Raw genomic sequence first — 17,527 nt, 5'->3', positions numbered from 1 at the left:
TTTTTTTCTGGAGTATGTTTTTTTTTCTAAAGTACGAAATCTCAAAATTTGAAAGTAGTTAATACTTTTATACGGTTTTTTAGACTTAATGTTAACTATTAAACGAATTTAATCGAATAACTTTAATTTCTGGTCTTATAAAAGTAACATTTACGAAATCTGTAGTTGGTAGTTATCACTTTTTACTGTTGGCAACACCACCGCCTCCCCACGCTACACGCAGCATCGGGGATTATTACAACTCACGAAAAACCGTTATTGTCGTATTATTTGTTCATCTGAAAAAAAAACCATTTTTAGAAAAAAAACCAAGGTGCTCGGTTTTTTTTCATGTTTTTTTTTCACAATTCTGAAAAAAAACATTTGGTTTTTTTTCTATTTACAACCCTATACCTACCTACTGCTTTACGTCTGATAAAACTATAAAGCCCATATTGTATATTGTGCAATTAATGCATGATCAATTTATTTCAACGGAATATTAGAGGTATATTATACATTATATTATACATTAGAAGCGCTGGTGGCCTAGCGGTAAGAGCGTGCGACTTTCGATCCGGAGGTCGCGGGTTCGAACCCCGGCTCGTACTAATGAGTTTTTCGGAACTTACGTGCGAAATGTCATTTGATATTTGCCAGTCGCTTTTCGGTGAAGGAAAACATCGTGAGGAAACCGAACTAATTCCAATAAGGCCTAGTTACCCTTCGGGTTGGAAGGTCAGATGGCAGTCGCTTTCGTAAAACTAGTGCCTACGCCAAATCTTGGGATTAGTTGTCAAAGCGGACCCCAGGCTCCCATGAGCCGTGGCAAATGCCGGGATAACGCAAGGAGGATGATAATTATATTATACATAAAATAGATTTCTGCAGATTATTAAGAAGTACGTATCTATTAAACTAACCCTTTTTAGGGTTCTGTGTTCAAATAGGACCCTCATGTCATAGAGTATATTGAATCCTCATGTACGTCTATCTAATCCGCTTTGCTGAATGCCCAGTGAGTGGTGATTAGTACTAGTACTAAACATATGTAGTTTGGCATTGATGTAAATGCAGGTATATCGACAATATAAACATCTATTTAGGTAGGGTAAACTCGCCTCATTCGGTGACACGCCTAATTCAGTGAAACAACCAAAAATCGTCTTTCGGAATAGTACTTCAAAGCTTGTATCACCGAATTAGGCGTGTCAGCGAATGAAGCGAGTTTACCCTATCGGTTATGCATGGCGACGACGTCGTAGTGGTTGAGTTTTTAGGGTTCCGTAGTCAACTAGGAACCCTTATAGTTTCGCCATGTCTGTCTGTCCGTCCGTCCGTCCGTCCGTCCGTCCGTCCGTCCGTCCGTCCGTCCGTCCATCCGTCCGTCCGTCCATCCGTCCATCCGTCCATCCATCCGTCCGTCCGTCCGTCCGTCCGCGGATAATGTCAGTGACCGTTAGCATTAGAAAGCTAAAATTTGGTACCAATATGTAAATCAATCACGCCGACAAAGTACAAATATAAAAAGTGGAAAAAAATGTTTTATTAGGGTACCCCCCCCCCTACACGTAAAGTGGGGAGTGATTTTTTTGTTCATTGCAATCCTAACGTATGATATATTGTTGGATAGGTATTTAAAAATGAATAAGGGTTTACTCAGATCATTTTTTGATAATATTCATATTTTCGGAAATAATTGCTCCTAAAGGAGAAAAAAGTGTGTGTCCCCCTCTAACTTTTGAACCATATGTTTAAAAAATATGAAAAAATCACAAAAGTAGAACTTTATAAAGACTTTCTAGGAAAATTGTTTTGAACTTGATAGGTTCAGTAGTTTTTGAGAAAAATACAGAAAGCTACGGAGTACGGAACCCTACACTGAGCGTGGCCCGACACGCTCTTGGCCGGTTTTTTTTTTGTAGAATGCCCCAGCGATGTTTAATATTTACTGAGCTCATATCATAAGCTCCACGCAAATATGCTTAGTCACTGCAATTAGTGCAGTTTGTATAAGATAAGAATGAGTAACGCTGATTCAATACTAGACTTGGCCTTATTGACACGGCTGGTAGGTATATTCCGATATCTAAGATTCCGTGTTATTAGTCAACTTTTATTTTTATGTTAATTTTCCTTATCGGAAAATCGGATAGACTAGTGTGGAAAAATACCTAATAATGACACACTACCTGCTGTAGGTGCTTATTTTTTTTTTCGAAGAATGCTTTAAAATTCGATTTCACTGCGAAACGGTATCGATAGCGATCGGTCTGCATCAAAAGTGAAGTATCTTCAAATAAACAAGTCATTATTAACACTAGATTGTCACATATCCATATCGTAAATAAAGTATATATTTATCGATATCGTATAAGTATACATATATCTAATTTTTGACTTAAGAGTAAAGTTCGAATAGTGACGTATAGGATGCCGCATGGCTCAAGTGCTTACAATAGGCACAATATCTCAAAACTACACTATTTGAGTGCGTTCCTAAATCTTTTTATTTATCCTCAAATGTTTAGTTCACCTACATTTATTTAAATATCTAAAGATACACCCCCTTATTCATAAACGTATTCTAAAGTTATCAAGCCGATAAAGTTCGTTTGTCCTTTTCTATCACACCAATACGTCGAAAAGGGACAAACGAACTTTATCGGCTTGATCACTTTAGAGTACGTTTATGAATAAGGGGGACAGACTATAGGCTAGTATTAGTGTGGAATGTATTATAAAATATACCTTTAGTTGTATTTTTGCAAGAGGCGTAGTGGATTGCACTAAACCAGCGGTTCTCAAACTTATTTTCTCATGGAACCCTTTTGGAAAGCAAAATATCTGACGGAACCCTTAAATTAAATAAATAAAAAAAATAGTTTATAGCAAGGTTTTGTGGAAGAGAGTTGAAATCGCATATCAGTCAAGCAAAATTCACACGGGGGGCTCCCCAGAGAGGTTTTGCGATAAGACGCATGGAATAACGGGTGCTGAGTGGTATTATTTGTATGATGACGTCAATGGATAACTGTCAAGTGGTACCTACTGTTGTCAATCACAATCTTTATTGAACTTTGTAATGCTGCATAGGGCAATCATACCTACACGGTGTAATATGAAGAAACCGAATAATTTTAACAGCGTATTATACTCATAGTATTAGAAGATTAAAATGTCTGAAAACTTTTCTGGATTTCGCCTATTTTCAGAGTTATAAGCATTTAAAAAAATAACAATTACTGGTTATTTCTCAGAACAAAACGCTATTTTGATGGCGATGATGCCGTTATCTGACATAATCTAACTATTCTCGTTGATAACTGTCAAAAAATAACTAGGAGTAGGAACTCATTGCAAAAGAGTATTTTTTTAGAAAAAAATGTAAATTTTTGTTTTACGTGCCAGTTTTACGATTAACATTTACTTTTTATGTCTAAATACAGTGAAACCTGGATAAGTGAGACTTCAAGGGACGACAAAATTTATCTCACTTAAAGAGGTATTCCACTTATTCAGGGTCTCAGTTAGACAGGCATAATAAAATGTTTGTCTCATTTACAGAGGGTATCACTAATAGAGGCCAGAATAGGGGATATGCCAGTTATAGAGGTGATAAATAAGGTATTTTGCATATATGTAGTAGTTATTTTTTGTTGCATACTACTTAAAAGAAAAGGTACTTAAATATACCTTGCATTTAAATCCAATATAAGACTCATTCGTTTAGGACGTCATGGTATCTTAGAAATTTTATAGGTATATTATGAAAGTATTTTTTTTTTAATTTTTATGTTACTTATCGAGATTTTAGCTTTAATTACTTAAAATAACCAAGAAAACCCTCAAACTCACCAGAATACGAAGGATCAATCACGTAATTTAAAGATAGGCTAAGCATTATTAAAAATATGGAAATAGATTTTCAATAAAGTCCAAGTTACAGAGGTCATAGATTGACTGTATCTCAGATACAGAGGTAAATTCCTATAAAATTCTTAACAAACAATTAAGTTAATATACATTTCAAATATAGTCTCAGTAACAGAGGTAAAATATACACTCTGTCTCACTAATAGAGGGAAATGTGACTATAAAATCGAAGAGGCTGATCTCAGTTATAGAGGTCTGTTTTGTCTCACTAATAGAGGTAAATCGGTGCGTAAGTGTCGGGACCGCAGCTTGGGTCCCAACTAAAGTGGTTTCTCACTTATCCAGGTCCCACTTAACCAGGTTTCACTGTACATCCAAAAAATACAAAAAAAAATTTGGCGACATTTTATATTTATTTTTGCCCTCAGAAATGCGTAGTTAAAATCTTTCGGGAGACACTAGGTAGCATATGCAGTCGTCTCGAGTCAAATAGGCCTCTTATACCGTACAAATACAGTATGTATAGGGGGCCTATTTGACTTGCGTAATAGACGGCTGTCTCGTCTGCAGTCACCCTTGAAGGACGGCTAAGTACCTATAGAAAATTACCTATTGATACGTAAAAAAACTAATCTAATCGTAATGGGAAACGAACGTTCTATCGGACAATACAAGGTAAGTACCTGAACATTTACATTTTTTTCTTTTATACCCCCTTATTCATAAAAAGTTACTGAACTGATTAGTTAAAAAGTGTTTTGTCCCTTTCTGACAAATGCATTGATATTACTCGTAAGTCAACATGACAGAAAGGGACTAAACACTTTTTAACCAATCAGTTCAGTTTTTTATGAATAATTAAGGGGGTTAGTATTTAGGGGACACCAATAAACAAGCAGACCTCGAAGCAAGCGACACAAATTTGACATCTTTTGAAAAGATTTACCAAAAATATGCTATAGGCATGAAGAGAGGAGATCTTTGACCAGCATATCGTCACTACTTTTAAAAAACTTATATCTTCGTCTGTCCATGAAAAGAAAATTGTAGTAAGTATGTATGGAATGCATATAGACTTACTGCGTTTTAACTTTGAGGAACAGCGTGAGATACGAGATTTCTTTAAAGTAGTGACGATATGTAGGGCAATGGGGTTTCAAGGTAGGGCATTGCCCCACTATGCTCAGCTCTCTAGCTCCGGCCCTGTATCTCCTTGTCATAAAATAGACTTGTTTATGGCAATCTCTGATATGCTATAAACACTGTGGAATGTACTACATAAGATAATACGAGCAATATATTATCTCTAGACTAAGCAAGGTCTTCGGAAGTTATATGATACTCTATAAACACTAAAACTTGGGCACTTAGGTAAGCACTTCATTTGATTATAATATCTATAATAGCCGCAAATCGCTTTAATATGTAGTTGTGTTGATATTTGCACTCGAAAAGCGTGTAATGTTTCGTATAATATCCACTTTACGAATTTTGAAATAAATAACATTTAATACATATAAGTATCTATATTATTGTATAGGTACCTACATATTTATGTCGCAATGAACACAGATGCTGAACACCGCCTCGTAATTGTGGCCGCGTTCAGATGTTTTAGAAGGGCAGGTCGTTCAGCTGCGTTCGTGGCCCACTAACATGGTCTCGCCGGAAGATCAGCGCTGACCCCCGGGTCAGCATTTCTGCTGAGGCGGGACCATTTCGTGGTAAACCAGAGTTACATTTTTTTAAATCTCATCACTTATTAGAATTTTATATAATACTTATGTATATTAACTGTGTTTACCATTGAATAAATGATTGAATCTGAATCTGATTGAATCAGATAAGAAGTTTGTTGTAAATATTGTAATAAATCAGTTTATCTTTAATGCATTTTCCCATTATCCGATCCGATATCGGATGTAGGACCGATATTCCATACATTTAAGCCGCGATCTTTGATTTTTGCCTTTGAAATCCTTCTGCCGAAAATGTAAAAACGCACTTACGCTACAATACGGATGATACCTACACCTACAGTCGAGTTCATAAATATGTGTACATTTCTTCACCTTAACTCGTTGCAATAAGTTAAAAAAATGTACGCATATTTATGAACTCGACTATACATAAATGGGAAGGAAGGAGATCGGACATGCCGAGCGATTGGTATTGAATACGCCTGTCCCAAGTTCTTGAACCCACACAAAGCACACACACACATTTGTAGACGGACGCTCCTATTGCGCAACACACGCGACATGCGAACGACTAGCGGGTCGTGTCATCAGTCACGCACACAACGATAATTAAGGTAACTAGGCTAGGACGCGCGCGGTGATATCGATTCGATATTTGATCTCCTGTCGGAAAAAGTCTGTGTCGATAACTTTATGAACACTATTCAAATATTCGGAATAAATTTATAGAATAGGTAATTTATTATCTTAAATTGACATGAGCGTAGATAAAATATCTAATAAAACAAATGTTTGAATATGTTTGCTATCTGGTTTACACTTATAACCTACATATTTCAGTAATATCTATTTACTATGTAATACATGATGAGATATATGTGTTAGTATGTGTGATTAAGAAATGAAATACTTAGTCAAATCATGATCATAATATTTATGTAGGGTACAATATTTATGTAGGGTAGGGTATTTATGTAGGGTAGGGTATTAGGTACTATGTATATAGATGATTGTCCATGCCATGGGTGCCTGATGATATCGATGGAAGTATTTTTTTTAACATATTAATAATATAATTATGCATCCCAAAGAAACGCGGTCATTACCAACACGTCAATGTCGCTTTTAAATTGTTTTGTCCTGACCAGGATTGTATTCTGAGCGAGGATAGTAAAATTATAAAAACATCTGAAAATATCAAGCCACTTTTGCCCTCGAGTTTTGTAAAGTTATTTCGATCTTCAATTTCATTCGGCAATTACATGCGCACAACGCGCTATACATGTCTCACATTTCAGTGTCTTGAATGTCAATGATAAGAGCTTGCACTACAAATCCCGCCGTATAATTTATAGTTTGCACATAAATTCTGACAAATCCTGGACCAGCACATGAAGAACTTCATCTTCATCCAATACTGACATTACTTACATTTATTTTATACTGTCACTGTCATCTTCGTCACCATCATCACCATCACTGTCGTCTTCACTTAAACCAGCATCATCAGTGGAGTTTATGTTTTTAACTCCCAAATTTTCTGAATATGCAATTTGATCAGAGTTCCCAATTTTTTTTTCTTGCAACTCTTTTATAATATCTTTTAGATGGGCAATTTTTTGGCGATACCGACTGGTTTGCTTTTGCAGATTTCTTATCTTCTTATTTTTCTGTTGGACCGCTGCTTTGTATTTTTCTAATTGAACACACATCTTACCCCTGCGCACTGATTCATCGAGTCTAGATCGAATCGCAGCAATTTTCGTTTCCTTGTCCTAAAACAATAAAATGTTATCAATGTTGGTATCCAAAACGACGATCTTTTTCTGAATTAGGTCGATTTGGTCGCAGAGGAAATTGCGCTTCCAGCAGCTTATTAACGATAATCTAACGACATCAGTCTAGTGACATTCTTACCAAAGCTATCTGCTCTGTGAGATTCGTCGTACCGCTACCTATGGTTTCGTTTGATTCGATCTCCACAGGTAAACGTTGGTGGACATTGGATGGCTTTGTTAAGGCTTGTACGGGTACTTTAGTTTCCAAATCATTTTCACGGATTGGAGATGACTGAAAAGAAATGGTTATGTTTCAGGCATTAAAAGATTGGTGTACTTGTCGCATTTTAACTTAATGACTTATTGACTTATTTGTTCTCATGATTCAGTACATTAACTATGTATTCTCACCATTTCTATCTTCATTGGAAGATTCACGACGCCACTACCTAAAATCGGTTGCTCGACATAAAATGGTTTTCTTAAGGCATCTATAGGTACATGTTGAGTTTCCAAATTCATTTCATGTTGCGGAGATGACTGAAAAGAAATATATAGCTATGGATAAGACAATTGAAGATTGGTGTACTTAACGCATCTGAACAGTCAAGTGCAAAAATACGTATCGAAATAATCGTCTCATAAATATGGTACTACGCTCTTATTACACCGGACTAAGATGCTAATAGGACATATTTTTGAGTAAGATGTGTACACCCATATTTTTACACTTGACTGAACAAAATCACATTTTATTCTCCAGATTTAGTAGTTACATCTATGATAGATAAATTGACTAAGGTACAGCGGGGCAAATCTCGACTGGGGGAAACATGTAACTGGTCCATTTTTTCCATGTTTTACAATGTTTGCATTATTAAATAGAGTGTATTTTTATTTATGGTAGGCGTGTTCAGTGGATACATGTAGAACTCAACACCATAGCGTAATAATGGAAAAAATGGATCAGTTACAATTGCCCCCCAGTCGAGATTTGCCCCGCTGTACCTTATATTTTCTTACCCGTTCTATCTTCACTGGAGGACAGACCGTACCACTGACTATCGTTTTGTTAGAGTCGATCTCGTTAGTCAAAATCGGTTGTACGACATCTTCAGTTTCAAGATAAATTTCATGTGTCGGAGACGACTGAAAATAAATAGCTATGATTAAGACATTTCAAATGCATTTTGTTTGGTGTACAGTCAGTATCAATAGTAGTGGATGAAACAGCGCATCAAAATTTGTGACATCCAGAATAACTTATCTAAATATAGATAAATCTTTTTTTTCTGAACAGTTTGTGGTCAGAAATTTCAAAGTATAATTACTTTTTCTATGAACAAACAACCATTTCTTTTTTTAGCCGTTACAAAATGGTAGTTACATCTGAAGCGTTATTTGATACGCTACTTTTCATGCTGACTGTACTTATAGCATTTAAATTTTTAACTTAGTGACATATTACTTATTTTCAAATTTAGTACATAATAAAAAATTAACTTACAGATTCTATCTTTACTTGGGGATAGACCGTACCACTGCCTGTTGTTTTGTTAGAGTCTATCTCCTTAGGCAAAGTCGGTTGGTTGACATCAAATGGTAATTTTAAGGGATCTACGGGTACATCTTTAGGTTCCAAATTCGTTTCAGGTTTCGAAGATGACTGAAAAGAAATGACTATGGTTAAGTCATTTGAAGTTTGGCATACTTATCGTATTTAAAAATGACATTTTTTTTTAACTTACGCCTGGGATTTGTGGCAATTTCAGCGTCGGCACTGCCCATTCAAAAAGCCTGCGACTTTTTGGCATCGGTCGAAATTGATTTTCTTCAAAGTGTATGGAGCATATTGTGCTTCTTTTTAATGGCAACCAAACAGGTCCTCTGCATGTCGCTTCTATCCATTTCTCTTTAATTTTGGGATTACTTGGAAATCTATGAATATGTACAAGATAACTGCATTATTAAACATTAAAAAACATTTAATTATTATTATTATTTAATGTTTATAGTATAATAGTAGTGTTACTACTTAAAAATACAAATTAAAATATTTTCAAATGAGAATAATTTAATATGTTCTAAGAAGAACTGCATTATTAATTAAAATTGGATTCGATCCACAATATCGAGTTAGTAAGGGTGATCATATATTTGTTAAGCTGGTAAAATAATTAACTTTGTTGCTTTCAGTGCTACAAAAAACTCAATCAATTAAAATTATGCCCTTTTTTGTAAAAAAATGCATATTGCATATTGTGCTTCTTTTTAATGGCAACCAAACAGGTCCTCTGCATGTCGCTTCTATCCATTTCTCTTTCATTTTGGGATTACTTGGAAATCTATGAATATATACAAGATAACTGCATTATTAATTAAAATTGGATTCAATCCACAATATCGAGTTAGTAAGGGTGATCATATATTTGTTAAGCTGGTAAAATAATTAACTTTGTTGCTTTCAGTGCTACAAAAAACTCAATCAATTAAAATTATGCCCTTTTTTGTAAAAAAAATGCAAGTGCGTTTACAACAGTGGATGTTATTGTTACGTGGTATTTTTGTCTGGTCCAACCCAAAGAAACTCATTATTTCATTTATTACTTCATTATTTACTCTTATCTGCATTTTTACTTACAGGTAAAGACAAGCGGCTACTTGTTATTGTTTTCATTCAATCGACCTATTATTTATGCCACAATAATTAGGAATAAATCACATTTGACAGATCGTGTAAAGTATTTTAGGTATTGGTAAATGCTTGCATGAAATAAAAACATTGAAAAACGCCTCTGCTTTGACAGGCGTCGTTCCATTTCATTGACACGATATTTTAAAGAAATTTCAAAGTTCGATATTTTTAATATTTTTTTCTACTCCGATCCGATAACCCTAACCCTACCTAAAAGTCTATTCCCCATAGCCAGCCCCGGCTGGCTTTCCGCGCACGCGCGCAGTAACAAAAAAAATGAAAACGCATTGTTTGGCTCTGTAACCATGGCAACGCAAAACATTCTAGAAAACTATTAAAAACTAAGTGCATGGTCGTAGAAAAAGTATGTAAGCATAGGCGTTTTTCCTTTTTTTTATAATTAGCGCATATAAAATCAATTAGATAACATTTACAAAATATTACACAAATTAATATAATATAAGACAAAAATGAAAAAAAAAATTGCATCAAATCCTGTGTTGGTTTGGTTTTATCGATACGTGCATAGTGCACAGCACAGCACTATCCAAGTGGAGCGCGGAGCGATCGCCGTACCGAACTACAGAAAATTTCTCATCGAGTGAATACACTTTTATACCGACATTCATTTCGGCGTAAAAGTGCACTATTTAAAATCTTTCTTGCAATAATGTTCCTTGTACTTATAGCAGCAATGTATACTTGTACTTATAGCGTACATGGATACAACACAAGTCGGAATAATACGACGAATTCGTGGTATTTTTCGAAGTAAAGACTGTTCATAGTATTTACCTGTGAAAAGTAATCCCATTATTGTGGAAATTCATCAAGTCACTTCTATGCTTACAAGTAATTATAGCACAACTCGGCATTTTGAGAAAAAACTGTTTTTTATTTTCGGTGAACAGCGCGCGTGCACTCCGTGTGACGACAGCGGGGAAACTGGCGGCTGTGAATGCTCAATGAGCTAACAAACGCGACGCTTCCACCGGCGCGGGGGTTAGGGTTGCCAGTTACCAGATCGAATTACCCCGGTATCGGGACTTAATTAACATTGAATATACCATTAACTTAAATTCAAACTATAAATAATTCATTTATTTATAGTTTTAATTATTTAGCTCATACTTTATTATCTTGGGTTAATTTAATGTTATTTTATGTACCTTTATGAATAAGATTAAAATCAGACATAATTAATTCATCTAGCTAAGTAGTTTTTGTCGGGAAATGTAAAATAAAATCGAATTAAAGATATTTCAACGTGATACCTTCACCCTTCTTTTTTCACCTTTCTCCGTGTTTTCAAAAATAAAAATTGTTTTGTTCGTTACCTATATTAAGTTATATTAAGCATCAAATAGTTTGATAATGATCAACAAAATGTAAGAATACCTAGTTCTAGTTATTTAGCTCGTTTTATAAAACATCACTCGAGTTTCAATGCCTAATTATTATGCAAATATAACGTACTAAATTGAATATCATCAAATTATCGGTTGCCGATATCGTAGTGCGTTTTAACATTATCCGATCCGATATCGGATGTCGTACCGATATCCAATACATTACAGGCGCCATCTTGGATTTTTTTCCATTGAAATCCTTCCGACATCCGATCGGATAATGTGAAAACGGACTAAAGTAAAAATAAAGATAATATGATAATAAAAATATAGGTAATAATGTCTCTTGCAACCATCAATGTGCCTGCTCTCCTTGAGCCGACTGGCATAATCAGGCGAGTGGCATAATGAGATAATCAGAGATGGCAAGAGGCCTGATGGAGTGTCCTTGGTCCCTTGGAGTATGGGACGAATGTTAATGTGGGATAGACACATTGGCACCGTCTCACCTCCAACGGACCAAGATAAAAGCGGGCACAGCGGCAGAAAGTGCCGAAATTTTGAAACGTAATAAATACAAAAGTCTTGGCAAAGAATACCTTTTTCTACCCTTTGGCGTAGAAACTCTAGGTCCATGGGGTCCCAGCGCGAACAAGTTGTTCACAGAAATCGCGAAGCGTCTGGTTGAGGTAACTGGTGACCGAAGAGCTGGCGACTTCCTCGCACAACGTATCAGCATTGCGATACAGCGAGGAAATGTCGCCAGTATCCTTGGTACAATGCCTCAAGGGCCTATTTTAGACATTAGCTAGCTTTTAAGGTTAGTCTTAGTTTCTTATATAATTATGTAAATATGTTCATGTAAATAAAGAGAATAAATATCTGCTAACTAGTGATGTCAAATGATCAGGTCCTAATTATATACTATAGAGATTTTTTTTATACTATAGAGAAGTTATGAATTGGATGTAGATAACGTTATTTAGGGTACCATGTGTTAGTTTTAGTTTTTTTTTTTACTCATCCGAACATCGGACCAGCAACATCACTTATAGTTTTGCGGGAATTTTTCATTTTGGAAAGATTCGATTCGGTTCGGAAGGACACGAAAAAAATCGGGAGAATCCCGTCAAAACCCGACCATCTGGCAAGTAGCAACCCTAGCCGGCGGCTCGTCCGCTCTACGAGTCTACGACTGACGGACTTGTATTGCGTCATGAGATAAATAAAAAAAAATGTCCGCTCTTGAGGCCAACGTCAAAAGCTTCTATAGTTTTTGATGTTTTAGATATGATACAATTTATGTATGATGTATATAATTATGTGTAGATATTCATTAATCATTATTCACCACACCAACTGGTAAAGGTTCTTTTGATACTTCAAAATCGGATGTGAAAGGTGGATTTTTTCCGCAATTGAGGAAAGTGATTTCATATAATTTTACAAGCTTTTATTTAACTGCAATATTATGGTATCATGGAGCTGATCTGATGATGGAGCAGAAAGGTGGTTATAGGAATTTTGTTATGAAACGTTGTATCCCCATCGAGTAAGGTGTTTTTACTTTTAGAAACGTCTCGAAGAGCAGTAGACGTTGAAAGAAAGGTCGGCGATAAAAGCTTGTGCCAAAAATGTTATTTTTTTTTTTTTGCAAAAAAAAAAATTATTTAACTATTTTAACTTGATGTCTTTGCATGGCTGGTAGAAATTACCTATAAAATGATGATTTTAAATCATTAATCATAAATGTTTATTAAATTGATGGCTTCATTTAGTTTGCTGTTTTACAGTTAGTCTTTTGTTCTTGTTGTTGGTGTGGTGAAAAATGTTGCGTTTCACTCGGTGGCTAACATTGTTTAACCGTGCCTTGAAACCCTCGCAACGCTCAAGATTGTACATCTCGAAACAATATCTTTCTCTTGCTCCGGTAATTGACATGTGCGGTTAAACATCAACTTTGCCCCGTCGTACAACAAATAACTACTGTTTTCTTGTATCTTGGTGCATGCATGTGATTATTTAATTATTGTTTATTTTATTTTAGCTAAAGTTAAACATACCTATTAAACATGTAAAATTGGGTAACTCACGTAAAATTGTCGAAGGTCGCTCGACATGTTTTCTCGACAATTGTACGTGAGTTACCCGATTTTACATGTTTAATATGTCAGTGTCTCACGGTAGTTTTATTATTAAAATTAGCTAAAGTAATTAGCTAAGTATTTTATGCAACAGGTGTTTAAAAACTCTCATAAAGGGACAAGTGCAACATCATAAAATTACCTAAGTTATGCCAGGAGTGGAGTGTGGACATTTTATTTTTGACCGCAGGGAGGTGTACCTAAAATAGTTTGGAAACCCCTGACATATGACAGCCCTCGTGCACCTGTAATCTAATTGCATAGCGGGAGAGCCAAGTTGAGCACTCAACTCAATCTAGTCAAGCGGATGATACGCCTACGGCTAAGCCACTACACACTACCATGGGAATCTTGCGTTTTAGAACTTTTAGACTGTTTTACTCGATAGCGTACCTAAAGCACACCTCGCGGACACTGACGATCAATAGTTATTTGTTATACAAGGGAACTTTTCACCCTTGTATTTTAACGCCGAGTGTGGAATTGAAAAACGAGCAAGTGAAAGGATTCTATAGTTGAACCACGAGCGTAGCGAATGGTTCGAAAAGAGAATCCTGAACTTGGCGAATTTTTCAACACACGAGAAGTAAAATACATTTGCACAAGTGTGTAACACAAAACTTTTCCCCTCACTATAGCGAGGAAATTACAACGCAAAAAAACGCGTTTATCACTGCTTCCAGTAGTTCAACAGGTGGTAAAACATCTTTGTCACTAGATTAATCCACTTTTATCAATTTTAAAGGAGAACATTTGGCTATATTCAAGGTCAAATTACTTTATCCACTAGTGGATAAAATGCGTTTTTACCCGCTGGTATTAAAGGACAAAACGCGTGTTTCCGAGCTAGTGAGGGGAAAAATTATGAAAGAGGCGCGTTCCTACTGTTCCTAGCACACAGTCTAAGCTCGTGTAGGTGAACGCGTACCATCCTTGCATGAGTGAGATATGACAGGTCGACTGTTCGCGTTTTTGACAGGCAGTAACTGTAAGGTAACCGAGAGCTGGTGGGCGGCCCTTTCGGCACTTTCAGCAGGGAGCGGGAGTGGCCATACTGTATGATAACTAGTAGGTAATATAATAATATTTATTATACTGTGCCTACAGCGTGGCAAAATAGAGGAACTATTTATTTTTATCATGGCAACACTTAACTGTTCTCATAGAAAAGTGACAAAATAGTTGCGACATGCAAAATGGTTTACGTATACGGTGGCGCCCCCTATTATTTTCTAATCTTTTTTGCCAGACTGTAAACGTCACGATTTTCACGAAAAATGTACTGTCTGTAACATCGTGGCCCCCAAACTGATTAAGAGGGCTTTCGTGTTAAAAATAGTGAAATCGCAACCGAGCGCTCGATCATACCGTGTGTGGTATCAAATTAAAGGGCTTTGCGAGTAGTTTATAAATATATATCACATTATAGGACTTTTTCTACTTGGTCTAACAAAATATGAGAAAATGTCCAAAAGTGGTAATAATTGTACCGGTGAAGGCTCGTTTTCAAAAAATTGGCAAAAATCAATAATAGCAATTTATAATCACTAAGGCATAACAGCAATTTAAGTAAACGTTGCAGATTAATTTAGTACAAAACTTACTTCGATGTGATGTAGATTTTCAAAGAAATTGTCACTTAATTTTAGGTAATTTCTGAAAAAAATTGAATTCGCCTTAGGCTAGTTTACTCTTTTTCAAAAACTTAAAATAAAAATCTAGTCTGAAATGATTGTGGTACAGGATAAAATAAAAAATAAAAAAATAAAATAAATAAATAAATATTATAGGACATTCTTACACAGATTGACTGACGCCCACGGTAAGCTTAAGAAGGCTTGTGTTGTGGGTACTCAGACAACGATATATATAATAATATATAAATACTTATATACATAGAAAACATCCATGACTCAGGAACAAATATCTGTGCTCATCACACAAATAAATGCCCTTACCGGGATTCGAACCCGGGACCGCGGCGTAGCAGGCAGGGTCACTACCGACTGCGCCAGACCGGTCGACTAAATATACGAACTATAAATTTACCCGTTTTAATATTCAAAATTGTCCAAATTTTACAAATAAGATCGACTGATTCAGCTCTATACGTGCGTTTTTCTAAACGTGCATTAGAGAAAAATTCATAATTAATTTAGTGAGTTAGGTTTCAAAAATCCAGTCTTATAAAAATCAAGATAATAAGATGCTCTAACTGGAACTTGAATTAAATAAATCTATTGGATAACGGAAAGTGTAGTATTTCACCGACTAAAACTATCAATTTTACATTCTTTTGTCGTTTTTTTTGAAAGCAGCCTTAACCGATTTAGATTTCGTTTTTTTTTGTTTGAAAGCTGTATTAGTCAGGAGTGTCTTAGCCATGTTTGATAGAAATCGGTCCACTGTATCGAGGGTTTTTTTCAAAATTTTAATTTTTCATAACGTTTCAAAACGTCAGAAGCTTATGGTTGAGCTAGGTATTTTAATTCGGGGAGCAAAATAAATAAGTGACCTTTCAATCTAGTCGTGGGTGCAGGTAAATTGATTATATTGTGGAACATGCTGTAATAGAATTATACACTACATATTTAGATTATTGGATTCACCTATGAGTGTTCTGATCTCGATATTCTCGATAACATGCGTAGGTTTTCAACGACGTGATAAAATTAGGGGCACAAAAAAAAACATATGTTAATTTTATATGTATAATATAGTACAGTGTGTGAGTGTGTTGAGCTAATACCTGCGAATCTCTTAACGGTGGTTAGTATAGAACATAAGAAATTTAATTGGATAACTATTTTTTTCTCGTACTAAATAATTCATCCCTCAATGTAATGCAAACACACTCGCCTTAAACACTTAACACTATTGCGTTATATGTTTTTCTCAAACATGGTATGAAATATTGATGTTATGTGCCTTATAATTGGCAGCGAAGTATGACGTTGCAGGTGCGGCTAGGACGATTGATAGTTAATGGAATTTCATACAAACCTTGCAGGCCAAGGCCGGCAAAGTCTTCTTTTTTAATTTCCAAACACAGATAATTGTGACATAAAATCCAGGTATATTTAGCCAATAAAAAAAAAACTATAAGGGGCTTCATAGACGTACCGACTGCAACTGGTACGGGCCCTAGACAATATTTGATTTTGGGTGCGTTTTCATGCAAAAAAATTTTTTTTCGTTTTTTTTTATTTTTTTTTTAACTTTTTGTTTTTTTATAAGCGTATACGGGGTATCAAAGGGGAACGAAAATTCGATTATTTTTGCGCTACGACGCACCGTTTAGGAGATACAGCCATCCAAAGTTACTATTTTCAGTATCTTAGACTTTATTTATTTCATACCATGTTTGAGAAAAGCACTATATATACCTCGGCGGGAAATGGGGTTGCCCCACCCCCCCCCCACCAACCCCCTTTGTCCCGGCCTCTGTAGTAATGTACTAATGTCATTAACTATCATCGTACCCATGTTTACAGTACGTTGCAGCTGAGAAAATTTCGAAAATTAATTATGTGGGAAAAATTAAAAGTAACTTCAAAATAGAGATGGGCCGAATACGGACTTCGCCGAATACGAATATTCGGTCGAACATTCGGTTCAGCTGTTACCGAACCGAACATTCGGCCAAATATTCGGTTCCGCCATATTTTAAATCCTGGCTTAAGAGTTAAATACTTTTCAATGATTGGTAATGGGTATTAAGGCTCTTAATGTTCCTAAAATTTAGTGCATAAGAAAATTTTGATTTTTGTTTCTTAAGATACGTTACTTTTACTTTTTTACATAATAATTGTAGGTACTTATATTTTAACGAATTTTATCTCCCTTTGGTGGTTCCTTAGAATGCTGAAATAGGATGTCATTATGCGATGAAAAAACGACACAACTTACGCTATTTATTTACTTTGTTTATTCGGTAAATATTCGGCAATGTAACCGAACTATTCGGCCGAATACGAACATTGAAAAACTTGCCGAAATGCCGAAT

The 17,527-nt window shown here is 35.5% G+C and overlaps 1 protein-coding gene across 3 annotated transcripts in view; it reads right to left on the bottom strand.

Annotated features, from left to right (window-relative positions):
• The window catches only part of LOC125235159 (THAP domain-containing protein 5-like), a 34,412-nt gene that overhangs the window by 11,341 nt on the left and 5,544 nt on the right, over positions 1 to 17,527 (bottom strand). Inside the window, exons 1-7 of one of the 3 annotated variants that reach the window (XM_048141611.1) lie at positions 10,824 to 10,950; positions 9,082 to 9,271; positions 8,841 to 8,999; positions 8,357 to 8,482; positions 7,745 to 7,873; positions 7,473 to 7,625; positions 6,987 to 7,330 (exon numbers count right to left, since the gene is read on the bottom strand). In XM_048141611.1, coding sequence (XP_047997568.1) covers positions 6,989 to 7,330; positions 7,473 to 7,625; positions 7,745 to 7,873; positions 8,357 to 8,482; positions 8,841 to 8,999; positions 9,082 to 9,271; positions 10,824 to 10,903 — 1,179 coding nt within the window. In that variant the 5' untranslated portion in view covers positions 10,904 to 10,950 and the 3' untranslated portion in view covers positions 6,987 to 6,988. Of the gene's footprint in view, positions 1 to 6,534; positions 7,331 to 7,472; positions 7,626 to 7,744; positions 7,874 to 8,356; positions 8,483 to 8,840; positions 9,000 to 9,081; positions 9,272 to 10,823; positions 10,951 to 17,527 lie in introns of those variants that run through there. The other 2 variants (XM_048141610.1, XM_048141612.1) reach the window with 2 other exon arrangements.

Source organism: Leguminivora glycinivorella, chromosome 17 (assembly GCF_023078275.1).
Source record: "Leguminivora glycinivorella isolate SPB_JAAS2020 chromosome 17, LegGlyc_1.1, whole genome shotgun sequence".
Lineage (NCBI taxonomy): Eukaryota > Metazoa > Arthropoda > Insecta > Lepidoptera > Tortricidae > Leguminivora > Leguminivora glycinivorella.
Note: the sequence above shows the minus strand (reverse complement) of the source record. Positions and strands in the feature narration are given on the sequence as shown.